This window comes from Crinia signifera, chromosome 2 (genome assembly GCF_055691185.1).
Source record: "Crinia signifera chromosome 2, ASM5569118v1, whole genome shotgun sequence".
Taxonomy (NCBI): Eukaryota; Metazoa; Chordata; class Amphibia; order Anura; family Myobatrachidae; genus Crinia; species Crinia signifera.
The window spans coordinates 74061103-74083003 of NC_139218.1; the positions used below are offsets into that span (position 1 = coordinate 74061103).

At 41.1% G+C, this 21901-nt stretch overlaps 1 protein-coding gene across 1 annotated transcript in view; it reads left to right on the top strand.

Moving 5' to 3' along the window:
- ITGAE (integrin subunit alpha E) overlaps positions 1-21901 on the top strand; it is a 129351-nt gene that overhangs the window by 13879 nt on the left and 93571 nt on the right. Inside the window, exons 5-9 of the mRNA XM_083170689.1 lie at positions 2491-2617; positions 3954-4025; positions 6503-6628; positions 8772-8887; positions 21047-21201. Coding sequence (XP_083026815.1) covers positions 2491-2617; positions 3954-4025; positions 6503-6628; positions 8772-8887; positions 21047-21201 — 596 coding nt within the window. The remainder of the gene's footprint in view (positions 1-2490; positions 2618-3953; positions 4026-6502; positions 6629-8771; positions 8888-21046; positions 21202-21901) is intronic.

A 21901-nucleotide genomic window follows, 5' to 3' on the forward strand; every position in this document is an offset into this window, starting at 1 on the left:
ATGCGGTTGGATGTGTAATTGTGCAAATCCATTCGCATGCATATTTTCTCCACTACTTAATAATAAGGGTGAAAACATGCTTTCCCTTTTATAAATCCTGACTGATCAAAATGTTCTCATAATAGAGAAGTACACGGACTAGTTGCAGCTTTAAGGAATGTCTTAATGTACGATGTAATGTACGAAGGCTGTAGAGAAGACAATGTTTATGTCCTGTGAAATCAGCAGGTGTTAGATAAAAGCAACATCAGACATATGCGCCTGAGGGAGAATTCTACCTGCACCTGCATCTGTTACTGTCAACTGTCATAAACTGGATCATCTATCTGACTAAACTGTCAGAAAAAAGTGCACCGATCATTTGAAGTCACGACTGGAGTCAGAAATACTTGCTCTACACCCATCATCTTTTTTCAGTATTTGGTTCTACAATGAGATTCATCAATATGTCTACATGTGCATGTAGAGTCATCGAGAGCTCATGGATCCGAGTAGTGGGGGTGTGGCCAAATGAGGGAGACATGGCCACACCCCTTCCAAAACATGTTTAAAAAAATCATGTGATGCAAAGTCAGGCCATTAGAACCCCTCAGAAATGCCGCAAAGAGGCGTAATGAATGTTCTCATCAGCTGTTGACCCGGGCCACCATGTACTGCACCACAAAGGGGTCAATCATATTGTATGCGAAGGATGCTATGTTTATCAGTTTGTATGTATTTAGTTTTTTTAGATTCTAGCTAAAATGGTATAAGCTGTGAGGTACAATCCAGCTGCAATAAAATAAATAACCTACACCTAGGTAAATTATAGATGAAATAAAAAATGCTGTGAGGACATCTACAACTACATCCTCGTCAAAGAACTGAAGTGGATCTAGACAAAACCATACCTTTACAGAGGGGGTTGCAGTCCTGCAGCCAATAGGTAAAGTCAGCCACTGATCCAAAGGCAATCATTGAATAAGATACCAATTTTTATTTGGGCAGTGCAACTCTGGATGCCTGCACCCTGCCACTCTGAATGCCTCCATAGTGCGACTCTAGATGCCTGCACAAAGATGGTGGGCATGCACATAAAAACGCTGAACATACCCCTGTGAACGCAAGCATGCCCATGCGTACTCAGGGCATACAGCTGATGTCACATTGACGTCAGCGTCCAGCCCTAATTCAGCACATAGTGGATTTCTCCTCCGTGCATCCACATACAAGCAGATGGGTAAGTGTATACATTCGCTCGCATGGTAGCATGGGGATTTGCTTGGCGGGGGAGGGCGTGCATTTGATGGGGTAGCATTTACCTGAGTGTAGGTCTGAATCATGCCCTTTGTACCACATCCAGGGACAGACGGGGCCCGGGGACAAGTCATCAGCCCTGTCCCCGCCCACCGACCAGGAGATCTGACTATCCTTGCCATCGATGGCGATTATGCACCCAGCCATCGGTAGTGGCAAACTATTTGATGGATAACCATCGATAGTTTTAGCTATCGATGGTCATCCATTATATTTGACTGAATGACCTGTGGGCCAATCAGAACTCGGGGGTGGGACTTCCGGGTGTCGGGGGGTGGAGCTATGCTCCGTGATCCTGGCACCTTGAGAAAAAAAAGGAAACATTGTTTCTCCTTTGCCATCGATGTAGGGAAACTATCTGGTACTCCCACATCGATGGAAAGTATTCGACATTGGCCACAAACCATCGATGATTTTAAATCATCGATGGCCATCCCTACGGAGAGGCTATTTTAAAAGTTGGTAAGAATGGTGTGCGCCGTAAGAAAAATCTGCACATCAACATTGGGTTCTGTTTACAGTCAAGCTCAAAGTATTTTGTATTACGAAGACTATGGAATTAGTACTAACTATAATATCAATATTTTGAATCATATAATCACCACTTTAACACAGGAAATAACTATACCTTGATATCTAGTGTGCAAAATGTACTTTCTTTGTTGCAGATATTATTGGGAACACCAGTACCTAGAATTTTTCCCAGTACACATCTGCCATCTAGTGGGAAAGCTCAGCAGAACAGTTACTCAAATTCAAGTATTAATATATGACTTTATAAGCCTAATGTAGAGTCACACAATACTTACCTCCCAACTGTGCACACTGGTGCAGCAGTGGTGGAGCAATGAGAGGACGGGGATGTAGATATATAGTCGGGTGTCACCAGTTTAGAGGGTAAAGAAATGGATCAGCACTTTGATTCAAGAGGTAAAGATGGAGATGAAAAAAGGGAACCAAGAAAAGAACCTTGCGGAATACCAAGAGGAAACCGGATATAAGGGATAGTGTAGGTACAGAATGTCCCAAATTTACCCCAAGCTATGGCCTCTTCTTCATATCCAACTCATAAGTCATTTTTCATCACTAAAACGGGACTTTCCCCTTCCGAACCATTTCTCTGATACAATTATCATCAGTTCTCTATAAAGGACCTATGTAAGTTTTTTTTGTTCCTTTCCACATCTTTTGCAGACTTGTCAGCAGTTCAAGGAACGTGAGAAGAGAAGCACTACAGAAGAATTAAATGGCATTTGCTCAGTGATCACTAATGAGAATGGCTTGAATAAGAATTGGCTCTACACTGGTCTTGCAAAAACTGGTACATTTTTCTTATTAGTATAGATTTAGGTAGTTTTTCATAAAACGGTGATAAACTTTAAGTATCTTCTCAAATTGACAGGCATATTTATCAAATAGTGGTGGAAATTAAACAAGTGATAATCTTGTTATCAGTCATTGCTAATCTTAAGCCAATCAACTCCGAAACTGTTGAGTGTTTGAAAAATAACAGGAGTTGATTGATTTAAGTTGAATTAAGACAAGTAACAAGAGATGACAAAAATATAACTGTCATTAAATCTGCCACAATATTTGCAGCATATCAGGTGTTACTGAGTGTACTTGCAAATATTAAGGTTCCCCTCAAATATATGAAGGAGGGACCCCAGTGTATGTATGTATATATATATATATAATTTGGTATGGTCCCTCCATTTATGACAGCAGCCACCAATTGTAAGATATACTAAGCTCTGGAATGGAAAGCATTCTGGAGTCTGACCTCAGAGCAGCTAACACCATCTGAAGCTGTTGTTAGCTGCTGTATCTTATTGGCTGAATGTTGTGCAAATTACCAGGAGAGGTTTCCTCTGGAACCCTCCTTGGCAATGGCTACCACCCATGTGTGATAAGCAGAATATGTGAGGTCGGCAGACTGCGCATACAAAGAACAGACCTAGATTTGAAAATCATTGCACTAATTGTACACTGCAAATATGGGCTCCTTTTGGGCATTATTCAGACCTGCTCCCAGGTAAACGGTACTCCATCAAACGCACGCCCCCCCCTGCCAAGCGAATCCCCATGCTACCATGCGAGCGAATGTATACACTTACACATCTGTTTGTATGTGGACGCAAGGAGGAGAAATCCCCTATCCGCTGAATTAGGGCTGGACGCTGACGTCAATATGACATCAGCTGTCCACCCCGAGTACCCATGGGCATGCTTGCATTCGCAGGGGTATGTCCAGCATTTCTATGTGCATGCCCACCATCTTTGTGGACACGCCCATAACATGCTGGGAGGTCCCCTTCATCCGCCCCATGATGGGCAGGCGTATGCTCCGGGGGTTTGCAACTGTGCGCATGCACATACACCCACCATCAGGACCGGGGCTGAATTCAGATCTGTGCAAACAGATCTGAATCTGCTCCAAAGTACAATCTAGAATTTCATATTGCTTTGAATAGTGGAAATTATCGAAAACTCCATAATTATCAAATATGCCCCTGAGTATTGTACATTTTTGTAAGATATACAGCTATTTCTTTTTAAGAGTCTTACATTTGGCTAAAAAATATTGAAAGTAACATCTGCAATAAAAAATCTTTGTCAGACCACCTATTTGTATTGTAACTTGTCTTTGTATGCAGTGTACGACTATTTGGAGGTAGAGAAGAACAAAAATACCACTTGTGATATAGACGGACTCTTGCTTAATAAAGGTAAGTGGTGCTGAGGTAGTGCCAAGGTAGTGCCAAGGTAGTGCCAAAATGCACGGTGCACATGTGAAACAGTTAAGGTTGAACGATCATGTAGGAACCACAAAACTGCAAAATCACAATACTGTATGTGCGCAGTACACGTGAATTAATAATCACTACAGCATGAAAATGACAATCATGAGATCGAGCATTAGTGTACATAGACCTTATACCCTTTTACAAGCATTCCCTGGCATCAAAAATTCTAATGGCAGTACTATAGCTATTCATACACAGAGCTGTCAACATTTTGGAGTTATTTACAGGAATACCTTGTTTATGCTCTTACATGCACACTAGACTACTTACTTCTAGGCTAGCTACAACCAGCATTGCCATGTGGTCATGCCCTATCATTTCAGTGTAATATAGATCTGCTTTCAGATTATTTTATATTTGTTGTACATGTTGCACTGATCTTGCTGATAATTATTCAAGTGATGGTAAGTACAGATCATAGGTGTGGTTGACAACTGGTTGACTAGTTAACAGCTATGCCAGGATCGGCCACCTAGTAATAATGCAATATGGCGGAACAAAACTCTGGGGAGCTACTGGACACTTGGATTGGTGGTCTAGGACCAATTCATATTATGTATTACTGGTCAATGCAATAGGAAAATCCAGAGCTGGTGACTGACAATCGTAAAAATATGTGGGCAAAAAGAATAAATCTGGTTCCTAATCACATAACTGAACCTAAGGATGACATAGAAACACAATCTACTTGATTTAGAAATTTCTCAACAAGAAAGGTTTGGCCTAGGGGGGCCATGAACAATTTTCTGATCCTCTAGGGTGGCGCGATTCAAAAAAGTTTGGGACCCACTGGTTTAGAGTGGCACCTTCTTACACCCGGCCCACACTCAGCAAGGAATAACTATCATAATGTAATTTTTCATGATCTTAGTTGCTGCTACTTAATAAATTAATGGTCTGATTTTTATTTAGCAATAAAGCAAAATAGAAAGTAAATTCATATCCAGAACAAACCATTTTGCCACACAATGGGAGCAAATGTATATTTTTTCTGTGCAGTGTAAATGCTGGCTGCCATTTCATGTAGCCCACAAATGTTAGACAGCTTTATCATTACACTGCAATTTACATTTTAGTTTGGACACACCCCACCCAAATCTAAATTGATGTGCACATGTAACATCTGCCTCACCTACAGTGGGTGCAACATTGTTTTTCTCATGTGCACAGTTAGTTGCTTTTTTGTTTGTTTGAGCTTTACTTCCAAAAATGGGTGCATCAAAAGAGAGAGGCCCTTATGCAGTCTCTGTCTGGGCCCCGTTCTCTATAGACAGCTGAGCAATAGACTCTGGGCACTGGGGTCACAAAGAGACCCTAGATACAACAGTGCTTCCAAATCAGACCCCAAGCACAAATATGGGTGCAAAAATAGGTTCACATTTTTAATCACAGACTTAGCCCCATAATTATCTTATGTGTCTATTGCGCAATATGAAAAATTAAATGTCCCAAATGTATTGACTTTTTACAGGCTCAAGCTTATGTGGTTCTCCATTCATTTTCTATTTCTCGCAACATTTTTCATTGGGGTTGGGGGATCCCTAATGACTCTGTTGTGGTCTCTCAAAGCTGCAGAGCTCTAAGGGAAGATGGAAGTCATACTGATCAAGTACATAGGGCAGCAGGGGCCAGAATGTGGCTGCCATGGGTATATTGGTCCTTATCTAATGTTCACTCTAGCACCCTGCAAATTTCAAAATCGTGTAGTTCCTCTCTTCTGCCTGGGGTGTCACTGTCTGCTTTGGTGCTTCTAGTACAGTCTGGTCTGTGTTGAGATACAGGCTTCACTGTGATAAAAACAGCACAGCAAACAGCGACACCACAGGCAGGAGAGAGGAACTACATGGATTTTGAAATGTGCAGGGTGCTAATGTGAACACTATTATCTGTGCATGTACTGTTAGAAACATCTGGGGATGTCTTGGATATAAGAAGAACTGTGGTGTACAATTATTGAATTATTAGATTATTAAAATACACACCTTCTCCAGAATAGTTCTTCAGACCACCTTGTCCTGTTGGTGCCTTATCACCTCCCCAGGGCTGAACTCTCAGCCTGTTCCACTTCCTTACTGAGCATCACTGAGAGCAAGGCCCCAGGGAGGAAATAAGGTGCTGGGGAGGAAAGGGAGGCTGACGAAGTGCTAATCTGGGGAAGGTGTTTGTTACCTGGTCAATTGCCCAAATTGCCACTCTTACATGCCCAGATGAGGAACAATGGGATGGGGATCCACCACTAAAGGAGAGGTCTCATGAGCTGTAAGGGACATGTGGGAAAACTGGAAGATGTGTGGAGATCCAATGGCAATGTCTTTGAATGGGTCTTAGGGCATGTTCTTTTTACGACTGTATTTACTACATGTACTTTTAGGTTTGTATGTAATGATTTTCTTTCTTAGGTGAAAACTTTCATAAGGATATAATAAAAATAAAGAAATGCGATGGACAAAACACAAACAGTAACAATAATAATAACAACAATAACAACAACAACATTTCAGATGACAGCGATGATGAAGAGGGTGGTAAGTCATTATCCTATGAACAGTTTCTTTTTGCTCAATATAATGTACATAACTTTTTTTTTGTTTTAAATATATTTATTTCATTATTTTATTTCATGTATATGGACTCTCCAGAACTGAATAAAATAAAATTGTAAGTGCAGAAAACTGTACAACATTGGAATACTACAGACAAAACCATATGCATACCTCAGTACAGCTTGAAGTTCAGGTTTTAAGCCAGTATCCAGATGGGGATATTGAGGGAGGAGAAGGGGAGGAAGGAGTCAAGATTGACCACATAATTATACTTGGTGCACAGAGGGATAGTAATAGTGGACTTTGGAGGGAAAGGACAGTGAGAAAGTGCTGAGAAATCTAGGAGGAGACAGCTGAAGATGCAAGATAAGGTACATAGAGTGTTGGAGGACTGGCAAAAAATAGATCTTTGTATAAAGAGCATACAGTACAAGTGGTAAAGGAGGCTGAATCAGCTGATAAGATCATCAAGGAAAATAGCGTAGATTGAGAAGAGGGACAATGGCAGAGCATTGTGAAGCAAGAACAGCAAGAGAGGGGACGACGTAGAGGTGAAAGTAGAAATAGGGAAGGCATGGTTAGAAATGTAGGAGGACTGGCAAAAAATAGATCTTTGTATAAAGAGCATACAAGTGGTAAAGGAGGCTGAATCAGCTGATAAGATCATCGAGGAAAATAGTGTAGATTGAGAAGAGGGACAATGGCAGAGCATTGTGAAGCACAAACAGCAAGAGAGGGGACGACGTAGAGCTGAAAGTAGAAATAGGGAAGGCATGGTTAGAAATGTAGGAGGACATTTATGAGAAAGTAGGGCTGCAAATCCCAAGAGAGTATAGGATTTTAAAGAAGCAGAGGTTATTGACTGTCTGCTGGAAATTCCAGGAGAATTAGGATGAAGAAGTAAACCTTAAAATTAGTGATGTTAATGAGTATGTAAGGTATGCATTTACCATGTCAACATTTACTACTGGTGTTGGTGTAGTCTCTCACGCTGTGACCTCTGCAGCCTCCTGTCCGTTACCAGCAGCAGTCTTTAATCAAATGCCCTCTGCAATTTCCTCTCCCTTGATCTCTATGAGCTTATTGGTTGCAATTGTATTGATTAGCAGTTTGTATTATTAAGGCACATCGGTAGCAGGTGATGGAAGCTGGCAGAGGGAACATGACCATTGCTAGATGCAGGTAGAGTGTAAAGTATTTTCAGATCAACAAAAAGAATGCTGGCACACACTGGGGCAGATGTATTAAGCCTGGAGAGGAGATAAACTGGAGATAAAGTGAAAGGAGATAAAGCACCAACCAATCAACTCCCAACAGATCAATGACTGTTTTTTTATCTCCTTTTACTTTATCTCCAGTTTATCTCTTCTCCGGGCTTAATACTGTACATCTGCCCTACTGTCCCTGAAAGGATTTTTCCTGAATAGCATGTAAAGGTAAGTACAAAATATGGTGCTTCCTCATCTTGCGGCCACAGCTGACGCCAGATGGAGCCCTCCTCTTTTAGCCTGTTAATTGGATTAAGTGAGTAATCGGATTACTATGCTAATCTCCTATTGTATTGTTCTATGTATTGTGTTGCTGCTGAGAACAATAGGATAGCCATGGCTAGCCATGGTGAGCCACGACCTAAGGAACAAAGTTGACAGAGGCTCCAACTGTACGTTAGACAATAGCACCATTGTCCCCTCACGGGCTTGCTTTGCTCGCCATGCTTCGGGCTCGGTGTCTCGCTCTGCTTTGCCTGCCACAACTTTACTAAAGGTAATAAATGGTGGTGTGGACACAGGAGGGTGGCGTGGACCCAGCATAAACTGTGGCTGCAAAGATGAGGAAGTACCAAAAATACTAATAATTGCAACAATATTGTAGTAAATATTAAAGCTAACATCACAATTGTTCCTAAATAGACACCAACGTTTCTAACAGGGAATTCTAAAAGTTATAAACAACTTTCTTATTTCCTGAACATTCGTTCATATTGGTAGCTGTTATTACCGCTGTTTTCTATTATGAGTGTAAAAAGGGTATGTCTACATTTATTGCAGAATTGACAAACCTTCGTCTATCAAACCTATTTACTAGTTACAGTATGTTGTAATAAAAAGTTTTTAATTTTTATCAGGAACGGAGATTGCCATAGTTTTAGATGGTTCCGGAAGCATAGACGTGGAAGATTTCCAGAAAGCAAAGTTTTTTATATCTAATCTAACATCAAAAGTATTTGACAAGTGTCCCGAGGTATGTTACATTTCACATCCCTGTGATGGAAACAATAATTTTTTGGTTACTAGAATTAAAAAAGCCATCAATTGATATAAGAAAATCTGAGGGTATGGGAGACACTCCTAAGTAATCTCCACAAACCCGCAGGACCCGGCGCTTTAAATAATAAAAGTATAAATTAAAAATGTTAATTAAAGAAAATATATATATCAGGTTAAGGCTGCAGCAGGGGCAAGTGAGTCTGCTTATGACTCACTAGAAAGCTAGACAAGAGGAGGTTTTTTTGCACTTGCGCTGCCAGAAACTGATATGTAATTAACCTGCGATCCGCACTGAACAGAAGGACACCAGGGCACAAGATGATATAACAAATTTTATATATGAAAAAGGATATAAAATACACAAATATACATATAAAAAGTAAATATTGAAAATATATAATATATAGGCAGATAGCATATAATCAAAAATCAAGGGTTACTCATATGCAAATGAGGTCCCATGAAACAAAAGAATGGGTTAAAAATAGCCAGCAACACCAGTGAGGTTATATAGTCCGCAAATAAGCATAGCAGCACAGTTAGCATATAGTGGTATCAGCCAGATAGTATGTAGCAGAGATGGTTGGGTTAATGACAGAATGGAGCAGGATTTTAATAAGCCAGAAATATTTGAAGCAGTTTGTTAGAATGGAAGCTCAAATGCGATATGCCTGGTTAAGCGCTTGTAGCGCTGGATGGTATAAAGTCAGGTAGCGCAGAGACGTTCCTTAAAGTATGCTCACCCTCCTTGATGTTTTTGGAGGCGGTGGGGCGGGGAGCCCAGATGACAGTGGGCTCTACCCGCTGTAGGTGGTAACTGGCGTCCTTTGATCTCCAAACGTATGGCTGTCAGGTTGTGAGCCGGTGTATTTAGCAGCAGTGGCTGAGTATACCAAGCGGGAGTCTGCCGCTGGAAGCCGGAGTGAAAACAGCGAGGCGCTGGATCAATAGTGCTGTAGCGTGACCTCTAGCGTAACTTGGTGTGCTGGCGGATATGACGTCGACGCATTTCGTTCCCTGGCAACGGGAACTTTTTCAAGACGGATAGTGATGTAACCCAGTATACGGTATTTATAGGCATCTGCCATCTGTTTTTAATTAATACTTAAATGACTAAATCCTCTAGCAAATAAACACTTATAAAATGTGCCCGGTGTCATGGTCATACAATGTACGCAAAAAGTATATACATTTAAATATAGTAGTGTTACAAAAACTGTGTAAATATTTCGTTGGTAATCATTTAAACGGCATTTTATATACATAAAGTAGTTAGTAGATTAGTTAATTTAGCGACACTTTGCATGTATACAGAGATTTTGAACAGATATAGAGATAGGTTATACTAAATAATACAATACTAGAGCTATATATTTTTATAGAGAGATAAATTTCAATTATATTTGCGAATATTTTCCATATAAGAGAGACACTTATTTTCAGTATTATTCTACACCAAATTAATATTCTGAAGATTTATTTATATTTATATTTGGTGACAAATTTCAATCAGCTTCGAATTATAACTATAATTTTTAAGGTAATTTTTCATACATATATCAAAACAAATAAATAAATAAATAAATAAATAAAGTACTTGAGATATAATTGCATATATATATAAAAATATGCCCACAATCAGTTTATGCATGGATAGAATTATATTTAGAGAGACTAGACATCAATAATAATTATATTTAATTGTTTATTTTAATTATTTATTTATTTAACCCAAATTGAAAAATTCTTCCAATATATTGGGGTGAAAGCGGAGAGGGAAAAAGAAAAGGAAAAAAGAGGGAGGGGGGAGGGATTGTGAACACTGAAGGAATAATTGGAGTCGAATGAATGTACAACTGACCAATGTACATATTATTCATATATTGATAGGCTTATATATTATACCAGTAATAATTAGCTGTCCCCAATCTATACTAATCTAAATATAGCGATCAGTGTGTTGGGAATGCGGGGAGTAACGTCTGCAAACCCAGGGCATCATGGAAGCCCAAGTGTCCTGGGTAGACTAAAATCTCCGCAGTCGCAACACAGCGTCCATATTTAATATTCAAATTAATTATATAAATGTTGTACAATAATTCATAAAATAATAGGGGAAAAGAGGGAAAGTGGGACGGGGGTGGAGGAGGAATGGAATAACTAAAGAAGAAGAGAAATTATCATGGACTGACCCCGGAATCCCCCGAGACGTCAATCCATACAAGTAAGGTCTAAGGCTTCGTTTAAACCTGAGGGACTTAAGGTGTCAAGCTTGAAAATCCAGGAAGATTCATTGATACACAGCCTTCTAAACCTGTCCCCTCCTCTTTTGGTATTCTCAACATGATCAATGCCCGTTATTTTGAGGCCAGCAGGATCTCCATTGTGGAATTCAGCGAAATGTCGGGGAATACTATGTTTGACTGTTTTCTTCAGGATATTATTGCGATGTTCCCTGAATCGAGCTTTTAAACTACGAGTCGTTCGCCCGACATATTGTAACTGACATGGACATTCAAGAAGATAGATGCAGTACTCCGTATCACAATTAATAAAGTATTTGATATCAAACACCTTTCCATTGTGAAAAGATGTTATTTTGTTGGTTTTATTGCACATGTGTTTACATGTGAGGCAAACATTCTTATTGCATTTATAGTTTCCCAAAGGTCTATTAGGTAGCCAAGAGGGCTGAGATATTTTCGGGAGGGGGGGTAGGAGACTGGGGGCAATGTAATCTTTAATATTTTTGTTTCTTTTGAAAATTATTCTAGGTTTTGAGCAAGTAGTAGGGAGAATCTTATCATATTTGAGGAGTTCTGAATTCCTCAAAATAATTTTCTTTATTTCCGTTGATTTGTTATTAAATTTAGATAAAAAGAGAGGGGGAGTTTGATTCGAATTTACTATTTCACTAGTGAATTCTTTTGATTTTAATAGATCAATTCTTGCAGTGGATTCTGCTAAGGTGGAGGCCTCTTGAAGTAGAGGTTCGGGGTATCCTCGTCTTTTAAAATGTCCAAGCATAGACTCAGATTGGAGTTTATAATCACTGTCCAATGTACAATTTCTACGGGCCCTTAGCAGTTGGTTTTTGGGGATGTTAGTCACCCAAGGTTTGTAATGACTACTGTTGTAATGTAAATAGTTGTTTGTGCCAACCGACTTAATATAATTGTTGGAAATAACCATTTGGTTATGAATAGAGAAGGTGATATCTAGGAAATTCATAGTTGTGAAACTGAACTGGTGTGTAAATGTGAGATTAAAAGTGTTTGAATTTAAATAATTAACAAAATCAAGTGCCAAATCGTGCCCCCCTTTCCAAATAATAAACAAATCGTCAATGAAACGGCCATAGAGGACCAGATTCTCTCTATATGGACCGCTCCATATAAGTTCTTCTTCGAGGCGGCCCATATAGAGGTTGGCGAAACTAGGCGCAAATCTGGTCCCCATGGCCGTTCCAAGGCGCTGTAAAAAATAAGTGTCATCAAAAATAAAATAATTGTGAGTGAGAATAAAATGAATAGAGTCAAGGATAAATTGTTTTCTGACTTGTGTGATGGTCTCATCACGATCAAGGAAATGGTTGGTTGCTTTTATACCAAGATCATGTGGTATATTAGAATAGAGTGCCTGGACGTCCAGGGTTAGGAAAGCCCACCCGTCCGTCCAGGGCAGCTCATGAGTTTTATTCAGAATATGCAAGGTATCCTTGATGTGAGACGGAAGGGAAGTGACGTGATTTTGGAGGTGAAAATCAACAAAATGTGATAAATTAGAAGTGAGGGACCCTACACCGGAAATAATTGGTCTCCCAGGGGGTGTAGTGAGATCTTTGTGAATTTTTGGTAAAAAATAAAAAGTGGGGGTGATGGGGTGAAAAGGAAATAAGAACTGTGATTCTTCCCTAGATATCGCCTTCTCATATACAGCTTTGTCTAATAAAATTCTGAATTCGGATTGATATAGGGGGGTAGGGTTGGATGGCAGGCGCCCATAATAACATGAGTCGTTCAATTGTTTGAACGCTTCATGAAGATAGGCCGCCCTGTCCATCAAAACTACCCCACCCCCCTTGTCAGCCTGTTTAACCACTACTGACAGATCTTTTTTCAGAGCATTTAATGCCTGACGTTCCATTTTATTAAGATTATCTTTTTTGTAATGAGATTTATAGTTCGGTTTGGCACAAACCTTTTTAAAGTCTTCTAAAGTTTTATTATAGAAAATATTTATAGCTGGGCTTTTATGTTCTAACGGAAAAAAGTTAGATTTCTTTTTAAAGACAGGATGATTAGGTTTACAATCCGAAATAGTATTGGTGTTAAATAGTTCTACCTCCGAATCGTTATTTTCATTTAAGAGGGATTCAAGATCCTGTAATGATGATTGATCACTTTCATCTAAAACCACAGGTTCACAAATATCGTTAGGAAACGCTTTCTTAAGTTGTTTAGCAGCAAAAAAACGTTTTCTGCACAAATCTCTTGTATATTTGTTGAGATCAACGAAAAGATCAAATATGTTAGGGTCTTGTTGCGGTGCAAAGTTTAAGCCTTTACAAAGTAAAGATTTTTGGGCAGTGGTCAGTTCATGTTGAGTCAAGTTAAAGAGGCCTGTTGTATCTACTTTAACCTTGGTTTCCTGTGATCTCTTTCCTCTGCCTCTTCTCCCTCTCGGTCTCTTGTTCTTTTTGGCGTAAAGTTTGTCAGATTTTCGTAAGGATTGTAATCCTGCCAAGTTCTCGTCTGAAAAACCTGTTCCTTGTTATTTCTATAGTTTGGAGTGCTTTCTGAAGCGGTTTGGGAAACAGGTCTAGTGTCTCTATTTATATGATTGGAATAATTATATCTCCGTGTAGGATTATTTGAGTACATTCTGTCCTGATAATGGGATTGTCTCTCTCTCTGATTATAATTGGAATTTGATGGTTTCCTAGATCTATATGTGGGACGTTGAATTAATGGTCTATAGTTATCTCTAGTTTGTTCATTGAGTCTAGATTCTTTATGGTAAGTCCTCACTTGATCTTTTTGATAATCATTTTGGTCTCTAATCCATTTACGCTTTTTATTTGATATCAATTCTCTCTCAAATTTTTCGACTCTTATATTAACTTGTTCATCACGGTCTTTAAATGTGGGACTATCCTTAAAAGGTATTAGGTCGTCCTTAATTTTTTCAATTTTAGTGATAGTCTTATTGACTGATTCCTCTCTGTATTGTATTAATAACTTCATAAGGGAAAATGAGCAGCTGTCCAATGCCTCATTCCACTTTTTTTGAAGATCTGGATGATCTATAATTGAGAGGTGCTTGAATATTCTAAGACCTCTATTTCTGGCTTATTAAAATCCTGCTCCATTCTGTCATTAACCCAACCATCTCTGCTACATACTATCTGGCTGATACCACTATATGCTAACTGTGCTGCTATGCTTATTTGCGGACTATATAACCTCACTGGTGTTGCTGGCTATTTTTAACCCATTCTTTTGTTTCATGGGACCTCATTTGCATATGAGTAACCCTTGATTTTTGATTATATGCTATCTGCCTATATATTATATATTTTCAATATTTACTTTTTATATGTATATTTGTGTATTTTATATCCTTTTTCATATATAAAATTTGTTATATCATCTTGTGCCCTGGTGTCCTTCTGTTCAGTGCGGATCGCAGGTTAATTACATATCAGTTTCTGGCAGCGCAAGTGCAAAAAAACCTCATCAATTGATATAAGAGCTATTGTTGCCTCTATAACATCAATAGTATTATCAACATATTATGCTATGAATGTAGATGATTGCAGGGCCACCGACAGGGGGGTGACCTGGGTACAGCTGTCCCAGGCCCTGGGCTCTGGAGGGGCCCGGGCAGCTGCCCACAGCCCCCCGCACTCAGCCTCCCTCACCTGGCGCCGGCGGGCAGGCACGCACATTACACAGTGCAGCCTGCAGAGTGCCGAGCCTAGAACACAGAGGGGCTCGGCGCTCTGCAGGCTGTGCGCTCCGGACCTGACAGTGGAAACTGAAGGAGCCGGAGGATGGTGCAGCGACATGATGGTAAGTAATGGGGACAGGGTAGGGGGAGGCGGGGGGCTGTCTGGTCGGGGCGGGGTGGGGGATGGGGGTAGGGTTACCACCTAGTCCCTTTAATTCCGGACACATATTAATTATACAGGTTCTGTGGCTTGCTGACTTCAAGACTCCACTTCACCTGATTTTAAACTGCCACAGAACCTGTGTAATTAACATGTGTCCGGAATTAAAGGGACTAGGTGGTAACCCTAGATGGGGGGGGGGGGGGTGGCGCTGTGCCGCCAATATTTCTAGTGGCAGCCCTGACTGATTGTATAACATTGATACCTAGAAATATGATAGATACCTTTGTCTGAATACCAGTCTCGGCAACTCATGAACATGACCATGAACAAGCTGTGTTGTTTGGTGTCCACAGGTGACATGTTACTTTACTTCCACATGTATCCTCACTTAACTATCCTTTCCAGATATACACATTCTCTCTCTCTCTCTCTCTCTCTCTATCTATCTAATATATATAAAACGGGTGATTCCACGCCAGCCTACACAAAGGAGGGCACCGGAGAGGTACTAAACTTTATTCGGAGTGCCGGGGTTTCCCGCTATTTATATATAAGTTGTAGTGGCTTGGCACTCCTCAAACAAGCAATATCCGCTCCTGTGCCATCTGCAGTGTAGAAGCATAAATACAAGTACAACAATGGCACTCTGGGAGTCGAAGCAAATATACTGTTACTACATTTCAGGGCCCACACACCCCTTTGCCAAGGTGACAGATATACATATATTCCACAAACAGGCGTTACTCCTTAGATTTCAATAAAAATTCACCAATTGTGGTGGAGGCTGGAGCAGGTCATGGAGGCCCTCGAAGGGCATAGGTAATGACCTACAGGAGTGCGCATCCTTGGTGACATTAAGCATACACACTAAACAATATTTGAAATGATATCTCTGAGAAGGCGAAAAATTAGCGATATCTTTTAAAATAAACCTTAAAATATCACTTAATATCTATGGGACTTAAATGAAACTAATGTGTTGTGAAATGTTTTATACTGTAGGAATTAATGATATGCATCTAATGTTCTTGTTGTGTTGTATCTTGAAGAAGATAAGATAAATGGTGCAATGCTATAAATAAGCACAATAAATACAGAACTATAATGGTGTTCGAACGTCTAACTACGTAAAGCTATTACCTATAATGCAAATGGAAACAGGTGCTAGGAAAAGTAATGACCTGTAATTTATTTTTATGTAACAATAGAATGCAGGGGTGTAACTAGAACTTTGTGGACCCAGTAGCAAAATTTTGAAAGGTCACCCCTTATACAAAGAGGGGAGGTACAGTGTGACACACATGGGTAGTGTGGGGATAAAAGGTGTCACAAAAACACTAATGCCACTGTAAAGGGGTAGAGGGGTCACACACTGGGGTAGGGGTGCACATAATGTCATACACAGGGTGGAATAAAAAATGGCCATCAGGTGCATTCATTGGGCCATGTGTAACCTGAATCTGGGACGGATATTAGACAGCACTTACATAGACAGCCATTACATCGAAACCATTAGTTCGACAGCTCAATAGGTCGACATGGTTTTAGGTCGACATACCATTAGGTCGACATGTCATTAGGTCGACAGCTCATTAGGTCGACAGGTCATTAGGTCGACAGCTCATTAGGTCGACATGTTTTTAGGTCGACACTGCCATTAGGTCGACAGTGTCTATGTCGACAGTCAAAAGGTCGACATGGGTTTTTTCACTGTTTTTTGGCCGAAATGTCGACACAGTCGTCATGGACACAGTTTGAAGTGTACCGCAGCCCCTCGTATCGCTCGCTTCGCTCGCTATGCTTCGGGCACGGTGCCTCGCTGTGCTCGGCACACTATTTTATTCTCACACCACGCCCTAGTGGATAGTAGGGCATAAAATACCGCCTGTCGGCACATGTCGGCTCAAAAAACAGTGAAAAAACACATGTCGACCTTTTGACTGTCGACATAGACACTGTCGACCTAATGGTAGTGTCGACCTAAAAACATGTTGACCTAATGAGCTGTCGACCTAATGAGCTGTCGACCTAATGACATGTCGACCTAATGGTATGTCGACCTAAAACCATGTCGACCTATTGAGCTGTCGAACTAATGGTGTCGATGTAATGGCTGTCTATGTAAGTGCTGTCTAACAATAGTCCGGATACCGTGTAACCTTCAGAAGCTTACTTGTTGGAACAATCCTCCATAGGCTGACAAGTGATTCTGATAACTGTCTCTTAGGGCCAGATGTATCAAACAGTGTTAAAATGGAGAGTGATAAACAGCCAGCCAATCAGCTCCTACCTGCCTTGTTACAGGCTGGGTTTGAAGAATGACAGGTAGGAGCTGATTGGCTGGTTGTTTATCACTCTCCATTTTATCACTTTCTGAAGCTTGTTACATTTGGCCATTAATATATAAATGTGTGTGTGTGTGTGTGTATGTGTAAACAATAGGGTTTTAGTTCAACTGCTGGGCTCTAAAGAGTCTGAGTGTTAGTGTAGGACTTGCAGTGAAATGGGGTTGGCGATGGGCTGCAAGCTTAAGTGCATTGATCAATCCTAAAACTGAAACCCCATTATTTATTTAATTGGTACTTGTTACCTAGATCGGCGCCCATCGCGGGCATCGCATGTACATCGCATGCCATTATAATGGCATGCGATGCGACCGATGCGATGCCCGCGATTTCACATAGAAATGAATGGTAAAAGGTAAATCGCGTCGGTCGCATCGCATGCGGCCAAAAACGCATGCGATGTGACCGACGCGATTACCGCGATTTACATAGGGAACAATGTTAAATGGCCCAATTGACCCGATTTCACATAGGGAACAATGTTAAATGGCCCACAGACCCCAAATAGCCACCCTGAAGTGTGAAATGGCCCCTCCAATTGTTAACGCCACCCCGAAGCGTGGCGAGCGCAGCGAGCCCACGAGGGGCGGCGGTACGCGTCCTCCGACCTTTTCATACCCCCACTATCCATGTTGGCGTGGAGTTGAGAATAGAAAGTGTGGCGAGCGCAGCGAGCCACCAAGCCCGAAGCGTGGCGAGCGCAGCAAGCCCCGCGAGGGGACGCGGATACCTGTGAAGCCTGCGAGGGGACGCGGATACCTGTGAAGGTATCCGTGTCCGCTCGCCACGCTTCAGGCTCAGGGGCTCGCTGCGCTCGCCACACTTTCTATCCTCAAGATAGGATGCGTACCGCCGCCCCTCGCGGGCTCGCTGCGCTTGCTGCGCTCGCCACGCTTCGGGTTGACGTTGATCGTGGGGTGGCGTTAACAATTGGGGGGGCCATTTCACACTTCAGGGTGGCTATTTGGGGTCTGTGGGCCATTTAACATTGTTCCCTATGTGAAATCGGGTCAATTGGGCCATTTAACATTGTTCCCTATGTAAAATGGCGGTAATCGCGTCGGTCGCATCGCATGCGATTTTTTGGGCACATACGATGTGACCGACGCAATTTTTTTCCGTGCGATGCCTAGGATCAAAATCGGCGGCGCCGTTCTAGGTAACAAGTACCATTTTATTATTAGTGTATTAAGGTGAGCGAGTTTACTATGGTGAGTGTTCAAACCTCTGTTTTGTTTCTTTATTTATTTGAGCATGTGGTCACAGGCAGCTGCACCGCAACCTGGGAATGGTCAGTGCAGTTTGCGCCTCATTCCCAGTAATTGTGATGCGCGTGTGGTATCTTGTATGTGTATATTTGGGTTAATTTTGAATGAACCATTCTGTGATCACAGCATTCTCATGCACCCCAGATAAGCTAATTTATCTTAAACCTGTGACAGCTGCTTCCTTAGTGGTAATTCAGGAAATGTGTGGGTGTTTGTCTCATCTTTAATATACATGAGTTAGCAGTTTTGCTATAATGTGACAGCAGTTGCGAGATTCTTAAAGACACACTTGGCGACTTTGAAGTGAAAGCCGCTCCAAAGCCAGCCAGTGTGTACTGGGCAGCGAAGCATCATCGCTGGCACGGCCACTCATTTGCTTCTATTACCAGTAGATGAGCGACAGGGTGGACCAATTTCCATAGTCCTGCTATGGAAAGTCATCCAACCCCATCCAACCCCAGGGAAAATCGCTAAAATGGGTGAAAAACGCTCAGTGTGTATGCACTGCAAGAGGAAGCCGCTGCTACTGACTGCTGCCGATCGGAATAGAGCCCGTTGTGTAGCAGCCCCCCACCCGACTCTACACCCCTTCTATCAGAGTCACTGTCCCCAGCTGGTCATCGAGCCGCAGCTCAGGAGCCCGAACCTGCATCCAAAAACAGTGTAAGGATGCATTTTCCCATTAGAACATCCCGCTTCCAGTGAGGAAAACTGAGGGGGGGGGCTCCAGACAAAATCTTGCCTAGGGCATCTAATTGGCCAGGGCCGGCTCTCTATCAAGCTTCACAAAATGATAAAATGAAGAGTGATGAAGAGTGATAAACAACTAGCCAATCAGCTCCTAACTGTTATTCTATCGTTTGGGTTTGAAAAATGACAGGTAAGAGCTGATTGGCTGGTAGTTTACAGTGACAAACGCAGGGGGCATAAGTAGGGGAGTCTGGGGGAGTGGAAACAGCACTAAAAATTGATCTTTTATATACTGGATACCTTATGAAATAGAGTAATAATATTTAACAGTAGTCTATAGTATAGCCTGTTTCAAACATTTAAATAACATAAGTTGTCAGGAAAAGTTTAAACATATAATAAATAAATAAATACAGAAACATAACAGAAACAGTACTGAACTTTCTAAGCTCACAATCTCCCACTTCATGATAAGGCTCCTGTCTCTTCCTCCTGGCAGCTACTCTCTGGTCCATTGAGGGCTCAGATCCACACATACAGTAAATGTGGTAGAAGCTAGTACACTGGGCATGTGCAGCAGCTCTGCTCTGTCCCTTACACTGCATGATGTGGTGGCAGCTCTATTGATCATATTATATACACCAGTGCTATTGTAATAATTAAGGGCACTTGCCAAGAGGAGGGGGGTTTCCAGGCAACCAGAAACCCCCCCTGCGTTTGCCTATGGTTTATCACTCTCCATTTTATCACTTTTTGAAGCTTAATACATCTGGTCCTCTAAGTGATAGAGCAGGACTTGCAGTGAAATGGCTTCTCTTGAACAGAATCCTACTGTAGCTGCGAGTCAAGACTCAAGTCTTCCCTCTTATTCAGAACTCACTCAGACTTAAAAGCCATTCCCTTGTGATTTCAGATTAAATTTTATTTATTATCTATTTTTAAATAAACCTAGATCCAAAACTAAGGCAAAAACATATTACTGTGGTTATGTAAAAATGAAACACTGTGACATGCTTGTCTAACATAGTCCTGAATTGTTGAATTATGCAAATAAATAATTTTTTTGCTTAAACATCATCTTTCAAGTGCTGTGGCTTGTGGTAATCCTTGGGTCATTTTAGGTTACTACCGTGTTTCCCCGATAATTAGACCTACCCCGATAATAAGCCCTACCCCAGATTTGGACCATTTGTCCAAAATAAGCCCTCCCCCGAAATTAAGACCTATGAAATTTCCCATGTATTTTTTTGCATTTGTCAAAGTGTAGCCCTGCTCACCCCCGCTCAGCCCCGCTCACCCCTGCTCACCTCCGCTCACCTCGCCTGTTCAGTAATACCGCAGCTCCCGTTCCCAGGGATGCATTGTGGTAGGCGCGGCGTGACGTCCCGCGCACATCACGCCGCGCACATCACGCGGCTGCTGATCAGTGCACACAGCGCCGGCGGGGCTGAGATCCGGTACACAAACAGGTGGGGGCATGTGGAAGATTGGTTGACTGGGATGGGAATTGTGGACTGGGGCATTTTTTTAAAGGAGCAGTGGGGCATATTTTTAAAGGAGCAGTGGGGCTGTCAAGGTCTATTAAAATAAGCCCTCCCCCGAAAATAAGACCTATGGTCTTTTTTGAGCGAAAAAAAAAAATAAGACAGTGTCTTATTATCGGGGAAACAATATTATATGCCTAACTGATTGTACTGTCTCATTTCTTTCCTCAGTGTCGTTTTGCTGTTGTCCAATATGGGCATGTCATTCAAACAGAATTTGACCTACAGGACAGTTCTCAAGGCATCGACTATATTAACCACAGGGTTGAAAAAATCCAGCAGATTGGGAATGTAACAAAAACTGCATCTGCTCTTCTCCATGTCCTGTGAGTAAAGTATTTCTATGATAACAAGCATGTTCAAAGAGCATGGCCTTGAATACATCAATAACTATCAAGTTGAAGATATTTTCTATTTTCTATCAAATTATATGTAGAATGTTCCAGAAATTTGGCATTTACGTTATCATCAATTAATTTCATGATACAAATTGCAGTTACAGTATCTTGAAATTGACGTAAGTGCCACACTGATGGACTATTGTGCCAAATGTATTAAGCCTTAACAAATTATAAAATGGTGATGAATAAAGACTGATGAAGTAGTGATAAAGTAGCAGCCATTTGGCTCCTAACAGTCATTTCTCAAACACAGATTGAAACATGGCAGATAGGGCCATATGTACTAAGCTTCAAAAGTGATACCATGGAGAGTTATAAACAACAAGCCAATCAGCTCCTACCTGCCATGTCACAGGCTGTGTTTGAAAAATGACAGATAGGAGCTGATTGGTTGGAGGTTTATCACTCTCCATTTTATCACTTTTCAAAGCTTAGTACATCTCCCCCTTAGACTTTATTAATCTTTATCACTTTCCACTATGTCACTTATCAGATTTATTATAGAATTGTTAAAGTGCCAGACAGACTATATATATGTATGTATGTCTATCTATCTATCTATCTATCTATCTATCTATCTATCTATCTATCTATCTATCTATCTATCTATCTATCTATCTATCTA